At 39.0% G+C, this 21,837-nt stretch overlaps 1 protein-coding gene across 1 annotated transcript; it reads left to right on the forward strand.

Annotated features, from left to right (window-relative positions):
• Positions 1-2,385: 2,385 nt before the first annotated feature.
• Positions 2,386-3,324, forward strand: LOC113893715 (olfactory receptor 6C2-like). Its single transcript, XM_027543589.1, has one exon. The coding sequence runs from the start codon at positions 2,386-2,388 to the stop codon at positions 3,322-3,324; it is 939 nt and encodes a 312-aa protein (XP_027399390.1).
• Positions 3,325-21,837: the final 18,513 nt, after the last annotated feature.

Genomic DNA, 21,837 nt, shown 5'->3' on the forward strand with positions numbered 1-21,837 from the left:
CCACATTGCAAGTGGATTCTTTTCCAGCTTGAGACACCAGGGAAGCCTGAAGTTAATATTATAATTTTGGATTTTAGATATAGACAGAATCTTCACAATTCAGGTATTGCTGATTAATATTAAACCATTAGTTTTAACTGTAAATGTTAACTTCAAAGGATATTTTCCATACTTATAGATAATATAAAATGGACATCACCCCCAAAAATATGGGTGAAGAAGCATAAAATTGGAGAAAAGGACATATATACCAGATAAACCGTCCATGTGAAGATTTGCCCCGTTCTTCTGCCAGGCAGATAGAAAGTGCTCAGCAATTACTATTCGCTTTTTTGGTTTTCTTTCTTTTTATATATCTATTTGGTAAATTTTTAATTGTGAAATAATTCTGTACTTAACAGAATAGTTGACAAAAATAGTGCGCCAGTTCCCGGATATTCTTCACTTAGCTCTTCCTAATGGTAGCAACCTGAGTAATCATACAAGAATTATTAAAACTAAGGAATTAACACTGTGTGCAAGTAATAGAGTTTTTTTTTTTTCATGTGGGATCTTTAACTATATTTTTTAATTGGAAGATTATTGCTTTACAATAGTGTGTTGGTTTCAGTCATAAAATAGCATGAATCAGTCATAATTATGTATATATCCCCACCTTTTGAGCATCCCTCCCCTCTCCCATCCCACCCATCACAGAGCACCAGGCTGGACTCCCTGTGTTCTATAGCAGCTTCCCACCAGTTGTCTGAATTACACATAATAGTAGGCTTCCCTGATGGCTGAATTATACATGACTGGGGACTTCCCTTATAGTTCAGATGGTAAAGAATCTGCCTGTAATGCAAGAGATCCACGTTCAATCCCTGGGTTGGGAAGATCCCCTGGAGAAGGAAATGGCAACCCACTTCAGTAGTCTTGCCTGGAGAATTCCATGGACAGAGGAGTCTGGTGGGCTACAGTACATGGGATCACAAACAGTCAGACACGACTGGGTAACTAACACACACAACATTGTATTGTATACATGTAGCACATCTTCTTTATCAGTTTATCTACTGATGAACATCTAGGTTGCTTCCATGTCTTGACTATTGTAAATAGTGTTGCAATACATAAGGACAGGTCTGAGTTATGGCCAGACTAAGCAGGCAGTGAGAGTGTCTCCACCTCTGCCTTTTGAGTCTCATATGCTCTCTGGGTGCCCCCCTGCAAGAAGTCAATGGGAAAATAGTGGCTCCTGATTCACTTTCCAGGTGCCCAGAAACTGAGCTTACACACTGCACTGGAGGACTTCTCTGTGAGTTCCCAGAAACACAAAGAGGAGAGTGCTAGCAGCTCCAGCTTGGAGGGTCTCAGAGGCCAGAAGGATTCATTGAAAAAAGAATTAAATAAGATTAAAATAAATACATTTAAATATAGATTTTATTTGGAGCTTCACAGTTTTCCACCTATGTCATTTTTCTGTTGCTGGATCCAATTCAAATACTACCTGAAAAGGGATTGTCATGTGTCCTTGGTCTCCAACCTGTGTCTCATCCTGTCTCCCCTTCTCCTTCATGACCTTGGAAGTACAAACAACTGAGGTTAAATTCTTTCAGGATTTTCTTTTCCTTGTCATAATTTCTTTGCCCAGTATTGCATCAGGTAACTTGTTTATGTTGTATTTTTCCAACACTGTGTTCTATCAGAGTGCAAATGGAGGGAAGGTCAGATATTGATGTAGAAATTTCAAGGTAATAGCAATATTGGAAAGCTATGTTATTTAGATGACAATTCTGATACCAAAAGTAAAATACTTAAAATGAGATAACTCTTTGGTGACTGCAGTAAAAGCATTCAGATGTTGCACAGATGGCCTCCAGTTTGACATTTTATACAAATGTTATTAATTTGCATTTAACAGGAACCCACACTTCAAGCAACTTGTGAACTCATTCAAACCTGTGAGTAGTGAAGAATTACTACTCAGGAGAAAAAGAATACTATCAAATCCACAAAATTTTATGGCCCAGATGATCCTTTCTAATTCTATAGCTAAATACATTTCAGAATATAAGGGACAAAATTTAAATTGAAAAAATAGAGAGATGAGAACATGCAAAGAGTATAAACATATGGACTCTAGTACAAACTTATTTCAGAAAAACCTGAATTTGAGGATACCTATTTGGTGAATAGGTGAATACCTATTGAGGTGAATTTGATCACCAAAGAAGCTGACAATTCCAAAGTTTTGATCTGTCATTGTCGTCAAAGAAGAAAATGACTATTCATTGCATTGATTGGATTTTTTTACCCGGTAGCCATGGCCTTATAATTTCATACAGGTTTTCTCAGTTCAGTGTCATTTGACTTTGTGAGGAGCTTGCGAAGTACAAGTCAGTGATGAAAAACCATACATCATTACCTACATTCATTCTCCTGGGACTAACAGATGATCCTCCAATGCAGGTTCTGATCTTTATATTTCTATTTGCTTCCTACACATTGAGTGTCACTGGGAACCTGACCATCATTATACTCACTTTAGTAGATTCCCACCTTAAAACTGCCATGTACTTTTTCCTCAAAAATTTCTCCTTTTTAGAAACCTTATTCACCACCGTCTGCATTCCCAGATTCTTATACAGCTTATCAACTGGGGACAAGACTATTTCTTATAATGCTTGTTTTAGTCAAATATTTTTTATCTTCGTTTTTGCAGCAACAGAATTTTTTCTCCTAGCCATCATGTCCTATGACCGCTATGTGGCCATCTGCAAACCTTTACAATATGCAACCATCATGAACAGTAGAGTCTGTGGAGGACTTGTTATTTGCTGTTGGATAGCAGGTTGTCTGGTCATATTTCCACCAGCTTCCCTGGGCTTAGAACTGGAATTCTGTGACTCTAATATCATCGATCATTTTCTCTGTGATGCTTTTCCTGTGTTAAAAATCTCTTGTTCAGACACATGGTTCCTAGAACAGATGGTTTTTACCGTTGCTGTGTTGACTGTCATTGGGACATTTCTGTGTGTGTTTCTGTCTTATACATACATCATCAAGACTATCATAAAGTTGCCTTCAGCTCAGCAAAAAATGAAGGCCTTTTCTACCTGCTCTTCTCACCTGATTGTGGTTTCTATCACCTATGGAAGCTGTATTTTCATTTATGTCAAACCTTCAGCAAAGGATGAAGTGGCAGTTAATAAGGGTGTATTAGTGCTTACTACCTCAGTTGCTCCCATGTTAAACCCATTTATTTATAGCCTGAGGAATAAACAAGTAAAACAAGCTTTTGCTGACTTAATCAAAAGAATTTCATTGATTTTAAGGAAGTAAAGGAATGTTAAAATGAAGTATAAATTTGAAAAGGTCATTGAGACTTGAAGTCACAATCTTCATCTTAACTGTTGTGTTCTGGTCTATTTTCTATTGGTATTAGTATGCTTATATCACTGTTATTATTAAATCCTGGGTTTTAAATCATATTTTAAATATTTGATATAAACAAGTTATGTCAACTCCTGTTGAAAATAAACTTTATCCAAGATAATATCTCAAATCAAAAGAACATGATATTATATTTCCATGAGAAAAGTCTTTCCTGAATTCTAACCTGCCTTTGATCAATAAAAGAAATATTATCTTATGTGGAAAAAATCGAATCCTTTAACTCATAGGAAAATAGTGGAGTAATAGTATCAATTCTCTTCTAAGTACAAATATCCAAAAAGTGTGTGTGTTTATATATATCAGTTCAGTTAGGTCAGTTGCTCAGTCATGTCTGACTTTTGCGACCCATGAATTGCACCATGCCAGGCCTCCCTGTCCATCACCAACTCCCAGAGTTCACTCAGACTCACGTCCATCGAGTCAGTGATGCCATCCAGCCATCTGATCCTCTGTCGTCCTCTTCTCCTCCTGCCCCCAATCCCTTCCAGCATCAGAGTCTTTTCCAATGAGTCAACTCTTCCCATGAGGTGGCCAAAGTACTGGAGTTTCAGATTTAGCATCATTCCTTCCAAAGAAATGCCAGGACTGATCTCCTTCAGAATGGACTGGTGGGATCTCCTTGCAGTCCAAGGGACTCTCAAGAGTCTTCTCCAACACCACAGTTCAAAAGCATCAATTCTTTGGCACTCAGCTTTCTTCACAGTCCAACTCTCACTTCCACACATGACCACAGGAAAAACCATAGCCTTGACTAGAGGGACCTTTGTTGGCAAAGTAATGTCTCTGCTTTTGAATATACTATCTAGGTTGGTCATAACTTTCCTTCCAAGGAGTAAGCGTCTTTTAATTTCATGGCTGCAGTCACCATCTGCAGTGATTTTGGAGCCCAAAAAAATAAAGCCTGACACTGTTTCCACTGTTTCCCCATCTATTTCCCATGAAGTAATGGGACCACATGCCATGCCCTTAGTTTTCTGAATGTTGAGCTTTAAGCCAACTTTTTCACTTTCCTCTTTCACTTTCATCGAGAGGCTTTTTAGTTCCTCTTCACTTTCTGCCATAAGGGTGGTGTCATCTGCATATCTGAGGTTAATGATATTTCTTCCAGCAAAATATATATATATTGCTCTTCTCAAGTAGGAGTTAGCTATTCAAGAAAAATTGTGGGTTAGTTTGGGACTTCCCTGGTGGCTCAGACAGTAAAGCGTCTGCCTGCAATGTGGGAGACCTGGGTTCGATTCCTGGGTTGGGAAGATCCCCTGGAGAAGGAAATGCAATCCACTCCAGCATTCTTGCCTGGAAAACCCATGGACAGAAAAGCCTGATAGGCTACAGTCCATGGGGTCGCAAAGAGTTGGACACGACTGAGCGACTTCACACTGAGCAAAAATGAAAGGATTTTAATGTTGGAGAAGAAATATATAAGCTTAGACATATGGAGATCCACATATACCTTGTAAAAAAAACTTCAAAGCCCAAAGTTTTAGGATTTAGATTCATTAGATTCCCTCTAAAGTAAAGACCACAGTCTATATTAATTCATCACCCAGGTGGCAGTGATCGGATACAATCTGCTGAGACACTAAAACCATCTTTATGATGATGAAGTAAAACTAGTGCTGAAATACATAATACAATTCACATCCTAAAGATAGCTAAATTAAGCCAAAAGGGGCCATCAAATCCCAGTAAATTAAAGTTCTATACATCAAGAAAATTAAACCAGCAAAATACAAGGAAGCCCTGGGTTATAAACAAAGAATCCAATATGAAGACATAATTGTCTCCAGAAAGATTATCTTCACCATTAAAAAATCAGGAGGTACATCCTTCACTAATATTTCTCAAATAAAGATATTACACATATGGTTATTTATTCCTTTCCACATCTCACATTTCTCACCATAAAGCTCAATGGTCCAGACTGGAATGCTTTTGACTTTCATTTCTAGGCCATGCTCAAGGCATCACCTTATACAAAGATTTCCTTTCCTATGTCCCTCCCTAGCCCTCTGTGTGGAGGCCGTCATATATGTACGTGTCACATCCTGCAGTTAGTTATTATGCAATGAAAAATCATCCCTAAATCAGTGGTTTAAACCTTGAGTTTGTGTTTTTTTCCAGTTTACACAAACATCAGCTGATCTTAGCTGGCTAGGTTTATAGGACTGTCTCACAGCTGATTGAGTCTTGCTGTCAAATAGGGCCTCATTCTCATACTTAGAACCGAACAACTCCTTATTAAGATAAATGAACCCTCTTCCAGATGATGTTTTATCACTTAGCTAACACTGGTTCACATGGTAAGATCACAAGGCCTTAGGGGAGAGAGTGGAAGAAAGCAAGGCCTCTGGATTCCTAGGCACACTATGCCTTCTACCGCACACATTCTATTAGCCAAGGAAGTCATAGGACCAGTCAACATTCAAGGAAGAAAAACAAAATCACCTGTGCTTGGAAGGAACTAGGGGCACACACTGCAGAGGGTATAAACAGCAAGAAAAGAGGTAGCCATTTTGGGTACCCTGTTTTCTGTAGACACTATGCTTCCCTTAAATGTCATGAATTTCCTATTTATTTTGTCTCAAGTTTACTATTATGTGTTTAGTGTGTATATGAATCTATGGAAAGCCAATGGTGATTAGTTTTGCTTTGTTTAAAAAAAAAAGCTGAATAAATACCTTAGAAAACACTAAAGAATAACCTTTTACAGAGGAGACATCTATAACAACTGAAGGAATTCTTTGATCTGAATGAAATTGATCACTTTTACTGTGATGTTTGTCATATCCGGAAGATCTCTTGCTCAGACGTGTGACTGATAGAACAGATGTTTATTTTGTGTGCTGTGCTGACCTTCATCATCAATTCATGTGTGTAGTTCTTTCCTATATTTATAGCATCAACACTATTCTAAGATTTCCCTCTGCCCAGCAAAGGAAGAAGGACTTCTCCACTTGTTATTCCCACATGATTGTTGTCTTCATCACTTATGCTAGTTGCATCTTTATTTATGTGATGTCTTCATCCAAGAATAAGGTAGTTATTAATAAAGTAATTTTTCTCCTTATTAGTTCCATTTCACCAATGTTAAATCCCTTTATTTAACACACTGAGAAACAAGCAAGTAAACGAAGTTTTTCTTAACTCAATTAGAAACACTGCACTCATCTCAAAGACATAAAAGAAAAAGGAGTCAATGAATCCAACTAATAGGAAGGGTGAATCGTCACAAAACCTGAATTCTGATACTATTTGTATCTACACAATTTATTCTCCAGTCACAATGGCTTTCTCGATTTCTCTTTAAACTTGCTTACTGGGAACCCTGACTGTTCCATCTATTGTTGTTCAATCGCTTAGTCATGTCCAACTCTTTGTGAACCCATGAACTGTACTCTGCCAGGCTCCACCATCCATGGCATTTTCCAGGCAAGGATACTGGAGTGGGTTGCCATTTTCTTCTCCAGGGGATCTTCCCAATCCAGGGATTAAACCCAGGTCTCCCATACTGCAGGCACACTCTGTACCCTCTAAGTCACCAGGGAAGCCCCAACCTATTCCATTTCCTCTTTTGAACTATCTTTTCAGCAGACAGATTTCAGACTCCTTGAAGTCATTTATCAAAAGGATCTGTCCAAGGTAGTGGGGGTAGTTCTGGTTTTTTAGCACTGCCTACCTGGAAATGAGACTAATCAAGATTTTCTTACTGGGGTATTAAAAATCATGTTTTCAATACCTTTATAATAAAACTGGTATTTTCATATTCATTTACCAGCTAGTTGACTCAGAACTCAAGCAAAAGATAAGAGTGGAATTCCTAGAGATCCCATAATCCCAACAGTGCCAAAGGGAGACCCAGACACTTTTATGTTATATGTTATTACACCTTGGGGCAAATTTGTTAGTACACTCAAAATTCTAACATATAAGTGGAACTTGCCTTAGAAATTCCTCTTCTGATAATATAAACTAAGGAAATAAAGGAGGTTTATATAAAATATTTAATATGAAATTGTCTAAGAGTTAAATATGAGAGGGCTTCCCTGATGGCTCAGATGGTAAAGAATCTGCCTGCAATGTAGGAGACCCAGGCTCCATCCCTGAGTAGGAAAGATTCTCTGGAGACAGGAATGGCTACCCACTCCAGTATTTTTGCCTGGAGAATTCCATGGGCTGAGAAGCCTGGTAGACTACAATCCAAAGGTCACAAATCGTTGGAAATGACTGAGAAACTAACACTTCTTTAAAAAAGGACAAGCTTTATTAAATAATGATTTATCCATTAAAAAATATAATGCAGAAGTGATAATGAAAATATGTACTTTACCACATAAATACTTAGTTATTGAATTAGAAAAGGGTCATATGTATACAACTTTCATTCAGTTCATTTCAGTTCAGTTGCTCAGTTGTGTCTGACTCTTTGTGACCCCATGGACTGCAGCACACCAGGCCACCCTGTCCATCACCAACTCCTGGAGTTTACTCAAGCTCATGTCCATTGAGTCAGTGATGTTATCCAACCATCTCATCCTCTGCTGTCCCCTTCTCCTCCCACCTTCAAACTTCCCCAGAATCAGGGTCTTTTCAAATGAATCAGCTCTTTGCATCAGGTGGCCAAAGTATTGGAGTTTCAGCTTCAACATCAGTCTTTCCAATGGATATTCACTACTGATTTCCTTTAGGATGGACTGGTTGGATCTCCTTGCAGTCCAAGGGACTCTCAAGCATCTTCTTCAACACCACAGTTCAAAAGCATCGATTCTTCAGCACTCCGATTTCTTTATAGTCCACCTCTCACGTTTATACATGACTACTGGAAAAACCATAGTGTTGACTAGAAAAACCTTTGTTGGCAAAGTAATGTGCTGTCTAGGTTGGTCATGAGTTATATTCCAAGGAGCTAAGCATCTTTTCATTTCAGGGTTGTGGTCACCATCTGTAGTAATTTTAGGGCCAAAAAAATAAATTCTGTCACTCGTTTCACTGTTTCCCCATCTATTTGCAATGAAGTAATGGGACCAAATGCCATGATCTTAGTTTTCTGAATGTTGAGCTTTAAGCCAACTTTTTCACTCTCCTCTTTCACTTTCATCAAGAGGCTCTTTATTTCTTCTTTACTTTCTGGCATAATGGTGGTGTCATCTACATCTCTGAGGTTATTGATACTTCTCCTGGCAATCTTGATTCCAGTGTGTGCTTCATCCAGCCCAGCATTTCTCATGATGTACTCTGCATATAAGTTAAATAAGTAGGGTGACAATATATAGCCTTGAAGTACTCCTTTTCCTATTTGAAACCAGTCTGTTGTTTCATGTCTAGCTATAATGGTTGCTTCCTGACCTGCATACAGATTTCTCAAAAGGCAGGTCAGATGATCTAGTATTCCCATCTCTTGAAGAATTTTCCACAGTTTGTTGTGATCTACACAGTCAAAGGCTTTGATGTAGTCAATAAAGCAGAAGCAGATGATTTTCTGGAACTCACTTGCTTTTTCAATGATCCAACAGATGTTGACAATTTGATCTCTGGTTCCTCTGCCTTTTCTAAAACCAGCTTGAACATCTGGAAGTTCACAGCTCATGTACTGGTGAAGTCTAGCTTGCAGAACTTTGAGCATTACTTTACTAGCGTGTGAGATGAGTGCAATTGTGCGGTAGTTTGAGCATTCTTTGACATTGCCTTTCTTTGGGATTGGAATGAAAACTGACCTTTTCCAGTGCTGTGACCACTGCTGAGTTTTCCAAATTTGCTGACATATTGAGTGCAGCACTTTCACAGCATCATCTTTTAGGATTTGAAATAGCTCAGCTGGAATTCCATCACCTCCACTAACTTCGTTCATAATGATGCTTCCTAAGGCCCACTTGACTTCACATTCCAGGATGTTTGGCTCTAGGTGAGTGACCACAACATTGTGATTATCTGGATTATGAAGATCTTTTTTGTATAGCTCTGTATTCTTGCCACCTCTTCTTAATATCTTCTGCTTCTGTTAGGTCCATACCATTTCTGTCCTTTATTGAGCCCATCTTTGCATGAAATGTTCCCTTGGTATCTCTAATTTTCTTGAAGAGATCTCTAGTCTTTCCCGTTCTAGTGTTTTCCTCTATTTCTTTACACTGATTACTAAGGAAGGCATTCTTGCCTCTCCTTGCTATTCTTTGGAACTCTGCATTCAAATGGGTATATCTTTCCTTTTCTCCTTTGCTTTAGGCAATGGTAACCCACTCCAATACTCTCGTCTGGAAAATCCCGTGGTCAGAGGAGCCTGGTAGGCTGCAGTCCATGGGGTCGCGAAGAGTCGGACACGAGTGAAGTTGCTCAACTTCACTTTCACATTTCCCTTTCATGCATTGGAAAGGAAATGTCAACCTACTCCAGTGTTCTTGCCTGGAGAATCCCAGGGCTGGGGGAGCCTGGTGGGCTGCCATGGATGGGGTCGTATAGAGTCGGACACGACAGAAGGGACTTAGCAGTAACAGTAGCAGTCTCTTCTTTTCACAGCTATTTGTAAGGCCTCCTCAGACAGCCATTTTGCACTTTTGCATTTTTTTCAGGTGCATATGTAAACATACAAATGTAAATATTTTCACATTGAAAACATAGACATAAAGCAACCTTGTTGTGTTTTCTTAACACTTTGTTATCTGTGGATTCAAGAGTCTCTTTGCATCAGAAAATTACAGTTTTGCACTTGGAATGTGTCTAATAAAGTCATTGCATTCTACAGTTTCCAAAGACCCACTTCCCATTGCTGCCTCTGTCAGGTGTTTTGTCAAAATTTACTGCATATTATGTTCATTAGTCATGTTTGAGCTTTAGTCAGTAAGGACTCTATATTTATCCAAACATCGGGCTCCTGTACATCCATAAGAGTCTGAGATAATAAAGCATTCATTACATTCACTGTGAAAAATCTGCTCTTGTTGAGAGAAATCAGAAATTATCACTATCAAATCTTCTCAGAATCACTTTATATTCTCAGACACTTAAAATAAATTATTTTTAATTTCAGCTTTAAGTTATAAGACATTGTTTTCTACGTCTAAGTGGAAAAGAATCTTAATGAGGGTCAGTTGGCAACTCAGAGAGTACTATCCACTGCACAATACTGTCTGTGAATGTGTATGTCCTCATGAAAGGGGCATTTGTGCATACATTTGAGACCATTTATATGTTTGATTTCATCTTGGGGATGATGAAAATTACACAGTCAACTGAAGCCATAATCTTCCATTAGAATAAGTATTAATATGTTCTTCTTTGGTAACCACTTTCTTTCTTCATTCACCATTCATGTTCCTTGATTTGTGAAACCTATCAGACATATATACGTAAACTCAAGGATGGCATTACATTAATTTGTATAGATCCAAAAAGAAGAAAAGAAGAAAAGGAAATGGCTACACACTCCAGTATTTTTGCCTAGAGAATCCCATAGGCAGAGGGACCTAGCAGGCTACAGTCTATGGGGTCATAAGAGTCGGACATAACTTAACTACTAAACCATGATCAAAAAGCAAATAATTATTTCTAATGATACTTGGTCACAGAAAAAGGAAATTTGAAAGGATTAGTCTCATTCAAAATATATACATCCATTAGAGATGGGTCAGATATCTCTTCACTCTTTTTATTCTTAGTATCTACAGCATAACCAGCCATATCATAGGTTCTTCAATTCAGTTCAGTTCAGTCCCTCAGTCGTCTCCGAATCTTTGTGACCCCATGAATTGCAGCATGCCAGGCCTCCCTGTCCACCACCATATCCAGGAGTTTACCCAAACTCATGTCCATCGAGTAGGTGATGCCATCCAGCCATCTCATCCTCTCTTGTCCTCTTTTCCTCCTGCTGTCAACATTTCCCAGCATCAGGGTCATTTCCAATGAGTCAACACTTCACATAAGATGGCCAAAGTATTGGAGTTTCAGCTTCAGCATCAGTCCTTCCAAAGTAATCCCAGGGCTGATCTCCTTTAGAATAGACTGGTTGGATCTCCTTACAGTCCAAGGGACTCTCAAGAGTCTTCTCCAACACCACAGTTCAAAAGCATCAATTTTTCGGCACTCAGCTTTCTTCACAGTCCAACTCTCACATTTATACATGACCACTGGAAAAACGACAGCCTTGACTAGACGAACCTTTGATGGCAAAGTAATATCTCTGCTTTTGAATATGCTATCTAGGTTGGTCGTAACTTTCCTTCCAAGGAGTAAGCGTCTTTTAATTTCATGGCTGCAATTACCATCTGTAGTGATTTTGGAGCCCCAAAAACTTAGGTCTGACACTGCTTCCACTGTTTCCCCATCTATTTCCCATGAAGTGATGGGACCAGATGGAATGATCTTCGTTTTCTGAATGTTGAGCTTTAAGCAAAATTTTTAACTCTCCTCTTTCATTTTCATCAAGAGGCTTTTTAGTTCCTCTTCACTTTCTTCCATAAGGGTGGTGTCATCTGAGGTTACTGATATTTCTCCCAGCAATCTTGATTCCAGCTTGTGCTTCTTCCAGCCCAACGTTTCTCATGATGTACTCTGCATAGAAGTTAAATAAGCAGGGTGACAATATACAGCCTTGACGTACTCCTTTTCCTGTTTGGAACCAGTCTGTTGTTGCATGTCCAGTTCTAACTGTTGCTTCCTGACCTGCATATAGGTTTATCTAGAGGCAGGTCAGATGGTCTGGTATTCCCATCTCTTGAAGAATTTTCCACAGTTTATTGTGATCCACACTGTCAAAGGTTTTGGCATAGTCAATAAAGCAGTAACAGATGTTTTTCTGGAACTCTCTTGCTTTTTCCATCATCCAGCAGATGTTGGCAATTTGATCTCTGGTTCCTCTGCCTTTTCTAAAACCAGCTTGAACATCTGGAAGTTCACAGTTCACGTATTGATGAAGCTTGGCTTGGAGAATTTTGAGCATTACTTTACTAGCATGTGAGATGAGTGCAATTATGCGGTAGTTTGAGCATTCTTTGGCATTGCCGTTTTTTGGGATTGGAATGAAAACTGACCTTTTCCAGCGCTGTGACCACTGCTGAGTTTTCCAAATTTGCTGGCATATTGAGTGCAGCACTTTCACAGCATCATCTTTCAGGATTTGGAATAGCTCAACTGGAATTCCATCACCTCCACTAGCTTTGTTCGTAGTGATGCTTTCTAAGGTCCACTTGACTTCACATTCCAGGATGTCTGGCTCTAGGTCAGTGATTACACCATTGTGATTATCTGGGTAGTGAAGATCTTTTTTGTACAGTTCTTCTGTGTATTCTTGCCACCTCTTCTTAATATATTCTGCTTCTGTTAGGTCCATGCCATTTCTGCCCTTTATTGAGCTCATCTTTACATGAAATGTTCCCTTGGTATCTCTAATTTTCGTGAAGAGATCTCTAGTCTTTCCCATTCTGTTGTTTCCCTCTATTTGTTTGCATTGATCGCTGAGGAAGGCTTTCTTATCTCTTCTTGCTATTCTTTGGAACTCTGCATTCAGATGTTTATATCTTTCCTTTTCTCCTTTGCTTTTCACTTCTCTTCTTTTCACAGCTATTTGTAAGGCCTCCCCAGACAGCCATTTTGCTTTTTTGCATTTCTTTTCCATGGGGATGGTCTTGATCCCTGTCTCCCAGAAAGTGTCACAAACCTCCATCCATAGTTCATCAGGCACTCTCTCTATCAGATCTAGTCCCTTAAATCTATTTCTCACTTTCACTGTATAATCATAAGGGATTTGATTTCGGTCATACCTGAATGGTCTAGAGGTTTTCCCTCATTTCTTCAACTTAAGTCTGAATTTGGCAATAAGGAGTTCATGATCTGAGCCACAGTCAGCTCCCGGTCTTGTTTTTGCTGACTGTATAGAGCTTCTCCGTCTTTGGCTGCAAAGAATATAATCAATTCTATTTTGGTGTTGACCATCTGGTGATGTCCATGTGTAAAGTCTTCTCTTGTGTTGTTGGAAGAGGGTGTTTGCTGTGACCAGTGTGTTCTCTTGGCAAAACTCTATTAGCCTGTCCCTGCTTCATTCCATATTCCAAGGCCAAATTTGCCTGTACTCCAGGTGTTTCTGGACTTCCTACTTTTACATTCCAGTCCCCTATAATGAAAAGGACATATATTTTGGGTGTTAGTTCTAAAAGGTCTTTAGGTCTTCATAGAACCGTTCAACTTCAGCTTCTTCAGCGTTATTGGTTGGGGCATAGGATTTGATTTACCGTGATATTGAATGGTTTGCCTTGGAAATGAACAGAGATCATTCTGTCGTTTTTGAGATTGCATCCAAGTACTGCATTTCGGACTCTTTTGTTGACCATGATGGCTACTCCATTTCTTCTAAGGGATTCTTACCCACAGTAGTAGATATAATGGTCATCTGAGTTAAATTCCCCCATTCCAGTCCATTTCAGTTCACTGATTCCTAGAATGTTGATGTGCACTCTTGCCATCTCCTGTTTGACCACTCCCAATTTGCCTTGATTCATGGACCTGACATTCCAGATTCCTATGCAATATTGCTCTTTACAGCATCAAACCTTGCTTCTATCACCAGTCACATCCACGGGTGGGTATTGTTTTTGCTTTGGCCCCATCCCTTCATTCTTTCTGGAGTTATTTCTCCACTGATCTCCAGTATCATATGGGCACCTACCGACACTGGGAGTTCCTCTGTCAGTATCCTATCATTTTGCTTTTCATATTGTTCATGTGGTTCTCGAGGCAAGAATACTGAAGTGGTTTGCTATTCCCTTCTCCAGTGGACCACATTCTGTCAGATCTTTCCACCATGACCCGCCCGTCCTGGGTGACACCACAGGGCATGGCTTAGTTTCATTGAGTTAGACAAGACTGATGTTCATGTGATCAGATTGGCTAGTTTTCTGTGATTTTGGTTTCAGTGTGTCTGTCCTCTGATGCCCTCTCACAACACCTATCATCTTACTTGGATTTCTCTTACCTTAGACTTGGGGTGTCTCTTCACGGCTGCTCCAGCAAAGCACAGCTGCTGCTCCTTACCTTGGATGAGAGATATCTCCTCACAGACACCCCTCCTGATCTTTAACATGGAGTAGCTCCTCTTGGCCCTCCTGCGCCCATGCAGCCACTGCTCCTTGGAGGTTGGGTTGCTCCTCTTGGCCGCCTGCCCTGACCTCAGGCATGCTATGACCAACCTAGACAGCATATTAGAAAGTGGAGACATTACTTGCTGACAAAGGTCCGTATAGGCAAAGCTATTTTTTTTCCAGTAGTCATGTATAGATGTAAGACTTGGACCATAATAAAGGCTGAGCACCAAAGATTTGATGCTTTCAAAGTGTGGTGCTGAAGAAGACTCTTGGGAGCCCCTTGGACAGAGGAGATCAAACCAGTCAATCATAAAGGGAATCAACCTTGAATATTCATTGAAAGGACTGATGCTGAAGCTGAAACTGCAATGTTTTGGCCGCCTGAAGTGAAGAGTCAACCTATTAGAAAAGACCTTAATACTGAGAAAGATTGAGGGCCAGAAGTGAAGGGGGCAACACAGGACAAGATGGTTGGATGGCACCTTTTTTTTTTTTAATTTTTTTATTTTTAGAATTTACAATATTGTATTAGTTTTGCCAAATATAGAAATGAATCCACCACTGGTATACCTGTGTTCCCCATCCTGAACACTCCTCCCTCCTCCCTCCCCATACCTTCCCTCTGGGTCGTCCCAGTGCACCAGCCCCAAGCATCCAACATCGTGCATCGAACCTGGACTGGCGACTCGTTTCATGCATGATATTATACATGTTTCAATGCCATTCTCCCAAATATCCCCACCCTCTCCCTCTCCCACAGAGTCCATAAGACTGATCTATACATCAGTGTCACTTCTGCTGTCTTGTACACAGGTTTATTGTTACCATCTTTCTAAATTCCATATATATGCGTTAGTATACTCTATTGGTGTTTTTCTTTCTGGCTTACTTCACTCTGTATAATAGGTTCCAGTTTCATCCACCTCATTAGAACTGATTCAAATGTATTCTTTTTAATGGCTGAGTAATACTCCATTGTGTATATGTACCATAGCTTTCTTATCCATTCATCTGCTGATGGGCATCTAGGTTGCGTCCATGTCCTGGCTATTATAAACAGTGCTGCAATGAACATTGGGGTACACGTGTCTCTTTCCCTTCTGGTTTCCTCAGTGTGTATGCCCAGCAGTGGGATTGCTGGATCATAAGGCAGTTCTATTTCCAGTTTTTTTAAGGAATCTCCACACTGTTCTCCATAGTGGCTGTACTAGTTTGCATTCCCACCAACAGTGTAAGAGGGTTCCCTTTTCTCCACACCCTCTCCAGCATTTATTGCTTGTGGACTTTTGGATTGCAGCCATTCTGACTGGCGTGAAATGGTACCTCATAGTGGTTAGGATTTGCATTTCTCTGATAATGAGTGATGTTGAGCATCTTTTCATGTGTTTGTTAGCCATCTGTATGTCTTCTTTGGAGAAATGTCTATTTAGTTCTTTGGCCCATTTTTTGATTGGGTCATTTATTTTTCTGGAGTTGAGCTGTAGCAGTTGCTTGTATATTTTTGAGATTAGTTTTTTGTCAGTTGCTTCATTTGCTATTATTTTCTCCCATCTTGAAGGCTGTCTTTTCACCTTGCTAATAGTTTCCTTTGTTGTGCAGAAGCTTTTAAGTTTAATTAGGTCTCATTTGTTTATTTTTGCTTTTATTTCCAATATTCTGGGAGGTGGTTCATAGAGGATCCTGCTGTGATGTATGTCGGAGAGTGTTTTGCCTATGGTCTCCTCTAGGAGTTTTATAGTTTCTGGTCTTACATTTAGATCTTTAATCCATCTTGACTTTATTTTTGTGTATGGTGTTAGAAAGTGTTCTAGTTTCATTCTTTTACAAGTGGTTGACCAGTTTTCCCAGCACCACTTGTTAAAGAGATTGTCTTTAATCCATTGTATATTCTTGCCTCCTTTGTCAAAGATAAGGTGTCCATATGTGCGTGGATTTATCTCTGGGCTTTCTATTTTGTTCCACTGATCAATATTTCTGTCTTTGTGCCAGTACCATACTGTCTTGATAACTGTGGCTTTGTAATAGAGCCTGAAGTCAGGTAGGTTGATTCCTCCAGTTCCATTCTTCTTTCTCAAGATAGCTTTGGCTATTCGAGGTTTTTTGTATTTCCATACAAATTGTGAAATTATTTATTCTAGCTCTGTGAAAAATACCATTGGTAGCTTTATAGGGATTGCATTGAATCTATAAATTGCTTTGGGTAGTATACTCATTTTCACTATATTGATTCTTTCCATCCATGAACGTGGTATATTTCTCCATCTATTAGTGTCCTCTTTGATTTTTTCACCAGTGTTTTATAGTTTTCTATATATAGGTCTTTAGTTTCTTTAGGTAGATATATTCCTAAGTATTTTATTCTTTCCGTTGCAATGGTGAATGGAATTGTTTCCTTAATTTCTCTTTCTGTTTTCTCATTATTAGTGTATAAGAATGCAAGGAATTTCTGTGTGTTGATTTTATATCCTGCAACTTTACTATAATCATTGATTAGTTCTAGTAATTTTCTGGTGGAGTCTTTAGGGTTTTCTGTGTAGAGGATCATGTCATCTGCAAACAGTGAGAGTTTTACTTCTTCTTTTCCAATTTGGATTCCTTTTATTTCTTTTTCTGCTCTGATTGCTGTGGCCAAAACTTCCAAAACTATGTTGAATAGTAATGGTGAAAGTGGGCACCCTTGTCTTGTTCCTGACTTTAGAGGAAATGCTTTCAATTTTTCACCACTGAGGATAATGTTTGCTGTGGGTTTGTCATATATAGCTTTTATTATGTTGAGGTATGTTCCTTCTAGTCCTGCTTTCTGGAGACTTTTTATCATAAATGGGTGTTGAATTTTGTCAAAGGCTTTCTCTGCATCTATTAAAATAATCATATGATTTTTATTTTTCAATTTGTTAATGTGGTGTATGACATTGATTGATTTGTGGATATTGAAGAATCCTTGCATCCCTGGGATAAAGCCCACTTGGTCATGGTGTATGATCTTTTTAATGTGTTGTTGGATTCTGATTGCTAGAATTTTGTTAAGGATTTTTGCATCTAGGTTCATCAGTGATATTGGCCTATAGTTTTCTTTTTTTGTGGGATCTTTGTCAGGTTTTGGTATTAGGGTGATGGTGGCCTCATAGAATGAGTTTGGAAGTTTACCTTCCTCTGCAATTTCTGGAAGAGTTTGAGTAGGATAGGTGTTAGCTCTTCTCTAAATTTTTGGTAGAATTCAGCTGTGAAGCTGTCTGGACCTGGGCTTTTGTTTGCTGGAAGATTTCTGATTACAGTTTCAATTTCCGTGCTTGTGATGGGTGTGTTAAGATTTTCTATTTCTTCCTGGTTCAGTTGTGGAAAGTTGTGCTTTTCTAAGAATTTGTCCATTTCTTCCACGTTGTCAAGTTTATTGGCATATAATTGCTGATAGTAGTCTCTTATGATCCTTTGTATTTCTGTGTTGTCTGTTGTGATCTCTCCATTTTCATTTCTAATTTTATGGATTTGATTTTTCTCCCTTTGTTTCTTGATGAGTCTGGCTAATGGTTTGTCAGTTTTATTTATCCTTTCAAAGAACCAGCTTTTGGCTTTGTTGATTTTTGCTATGGTCTCTTTTGTTTCTTTTGCATTTATTTCTGCCCTAATTTTTAAGATTTCTTTCCTTCTACTAACCCTGGGGTTCTTCATTTCTTCCTTTTCTAGTTGCTTCAGTTGTAGGGTTAGGTTATTTATTTGTCTTTTTTCTTGTTTCTTGAGGTACGCCTGTATTGCTATGAACTTTCCCCTTAGGACTGCTTTTAAAGTGTCCCACAGGTTTTGGGTTGTTGTGTTTTCATTTTCATTAGTTTTATGCAAATTTTGATTTCTTTTCTGATTTCTTCTGTGATTTGTTGGTTATTCAGCAGCGTGTTGTTCAGCCTCCATATGTTGGAATTTTTAATAGTTTTTCTCCTGTAATTGAGATCTAATCTTACTGCAGTGTGGTCAGAAAAGATGCTTGGAATGATTTCTATTTTTTTGAATTTACCAAAGCTAGATTTATGGCCCAGGACGTGATCTATCCTGGAGAAGGTTCCGTGTGCACTTGAGAAAAAAGTGAAATTTATTGTTTTGGGATGAAATGTCCTATAGATATCAATTAGGTCTAACTGATCTATTGTATCATTTAAAGTTTGTGTTTCCTTGTTAATTTTCTGTTTAGTTGATCTATCCATAGTTGTGAGTAGGGTATTAAAGTCTCCCACTATTATTGTGTTATTGTTAATTTCTCCTTTCATACTAGTTAGCATTTGTCTTACATATTGTGGTGCTCCCATGTTGGGTGCATATATATTTATAATTGTTATATCTTCTTCTTGAATTGATCCTTTGATCATTATGTAGTGACCATCTTTGTCTCTTTTCACAGCATTTATTTTAAAGTCTATTTTATCTGATATGAGTATTGCTACTCCTGCTTTCTTTTGGTCCCTATTTGCATAGAAAATCTTTTTCCAGCCCTTCACTTTCAGTCTGTATGTGTCCCCTGTTTTGAGGTGGGTCTCTTGTAGACAACATATATAGGGGTCTTGTTTTTGCATCCATTCAGCCAGTCTTTGTCTTTTGGTTGGGGCATTCAACCCATTTACGTTTAAAGTAATCACTGATAAGTATGATCCCATTGCCATTTACTTTATTGTTTTGGGTTCGAGTTTATACACCGTTTTTGTGTTTCCTGTCTAGAGAATATCCTTTAGTATTTGTTGAGAGCTGGTTTGGTGGTGCTGAATTCTCTCAGCTTTTGCTTGTCTGAGAAGCTTTTGATTTCTCCTTCATATTTGAATGAGATCCTTGCTGGGTACAATAATCTGGGCTGTAGGTTATTTTCTTTCATCACTTTAAGTATGTCTTGCCATTCCCTCCTGGCTTGAAGAGTTTCTATTGAAAGATCAGCTGTTATCCTTATGGGAATTCTCTTGTGTGTTATTTGTTGTTTTTCCCTTGCTGCTTTTAATATTTGTTCTTTGTGTTTGATCTTTGTTAATTTTTTATTTATTTATTTTAAATTTATTTATTTTAATTGGAGGCTAAACCAATACATTTTATTTATTTTTAAATTGGAGTACAAATGCTTTACAATGTTGTGTTAGTTTTTGTTTTACAACAACGTGAATTGACTGAACTGAACTGAACTGATACATGTATCCCCTTCCCCTGAGCCTCCATCCCACCCCACTAGGCCATCAAAGAGCACGGAGTTGAGCTCCCTGTACTGTACAGCAGCTTCCCAGTAGCTGTCTATTTACCACACTTTGCTGTTGTTTACTTGCTCAGTCATGTCCGGCTCTTTACAACCCCATGGACTGCAGTATGCCTGGCTTCCCGGACCTTCAGTATCTCTGAGAGTTTGCTCAAACTCATGTCCATTGAGTTGGTACAGCAACATGAATCTGCCACGGTGTACATGTGTTCCCAGTCCTGAACCCCCCTCCCACCTCCTTCTCCATGCCATCCTTCTGGGTCATCCCAGTGATGTATGACAAAACCAATACAATATTGTAAAGTAAAATAATATTAATAATAAAATTTTTTAAAAAAAGAAAAAGACAAAAAAAACAAAAAACAAAAACCTCAGATCCTGGTATCCAGTCTCATCACTTCATGGCAAATAGATGGGGAAAAAGTGGAAGCAGTGACAAATTATTTTCTTGGGCTCCAAAATCACTGTGGATGGTGACTGCAGCCATGAAATTAAAAGATGCTTGCTCCTTGGAAGAAAAGCCATGATGAATCTAGACAGCATATTAAAAAGCTGATCTTTGTTAATTTGATTAATATGTGTCTTGGGGTGTTTCACCTTGGGTTTATCCTGTTTGGGACTCTCTGGGTTTCTTGGACTTAGGTGATTATTTTCTTCCCCATTTTAGGGAAGTTTTCAACTATTATCTCTTCTAGTACTTTCTCATGGTCTTTCTTTTTGTCTTCTTTTTCTGGGACCCCTATGATTCAAATGTTGTAGTGTTTAATATTGTTCTGGAGGTCTCTGAGATTGTCCTCATTTCTTTTAATTCGTTTTTATTTTATCCTCTCTGATTCATTTATTTCTTCCATTCTATCTTCTAATTCACTAATCCTATCTTCTGCCTCTGTTATTCTATTTGTTGCCTCCAGAGTGTTTTAATTTCATTTATTGCATTATTCATTATATATTGACTCTCTTTTATTTCTTCTAGATCCTTGTTAAACCTTTCTTGCATCTTCTCAATCTTTGTCTCCAGGCTATTTAACTGTGATTCCATTTTGATTTCAAGATTTTGGATCAATTTCACTATCATTATTCGGAATTCTTTATCAGGTAGATTCCCTATCTCTTTCTCTTTTGTTTGGTTTGGTGGGCACTTATCCTGTTCCTTTATCTGCTGTGTCTTCCTCTGTCTCTTCATCTTGTTTAAATTGCTGAGTTTTGGGTGTCCTTTCTGTATTCTGGCAGTTTGTGGCGTTCTCTTTATTGTGGCATTTCCTCGCTCTGTGTGGGTTTGTACAGGTGGCTTGTCAAGGTTTCTTGGTTAGGGAAGCTTGTGTCAGTGTTCTGGTGGGTGGAGCTGTATTTCTTCTCTCTGGAGTGCAATGAAATGTCCAGTAATGAGTTATCGATGTCTATCGTTTTGGGCTGCCTGTATCTTGGAGCTCAGGACTGTTCCTTGCTGCTGGAGAATTTGCTTGGTATGTCTTGCCCTGAAACTTGTTGGCCCTTGTGTGGTGCTTGGTTTCAGTGCAGGTATGGAGGCATTTGATGAGCTCCTGTCAATTAATGTTCCTTGGAGTCAGGAGCTCCCTGGAGTGAGGGTTTGGACTTAAGCCTCCTGCTTCCAGTTATCGGTCTCATTTCCACAGTAGTTTCAAAGCTTCTCCTTCTATACAGCACCATTGATAAAACATCTACGTTAAAGATGAAAAGTTTCTCTACCATGAGGGTCACCCAGAGAGGTTTACAGCGTTATATGGAAAAGAGAAGAGGGAAGAGGGAGTTAGAGGTGACCCGAATGAGATGAGGTGGAATCAACAGAGGAGAGAGTGGGCTATTCAGTAATCTCTTCCTTATGTGCACTCCACAACTGGACCGCTCAGAGTTGTTCACAGAGTTATAGAGAAAAGAGAAGAAGGAGAAAGTTGACAGAGGTGGCCAGGAGGATAAAAGGGGGGAATGAAAAGGAGGGAGACAGATCCAGCCAGTAATCAGTTCCCTAAGTGTTCTCCACCGTCTGGAACACACAAAAATTCACAGAGTTGGGTAGAGTAGAGAGGGGTTAGGGAGGAGACACAGGTGACCTGGTGGAGAAAAAGGAGAGTCCAAAGGGAGAGAGAGCAGTTA

The sequence above is a fragment of the Bos indicus x Bos taurus genome, chromosome 5 (assembly GCF_003369695.1).
Source record: "Bos indicus x Bos taurus breed Angus x Brahman F1 hybrid chromosome 5, Bos_hybrid_MaternalHap_v2.0, whole genome shotgun sequence".
Lineage (NCBI taxonomy): Eukaryota > Metazoa > Chordata > Mammalia > Artiodactyla > Bovidae > Bos > Bos indicus x Bos taurus.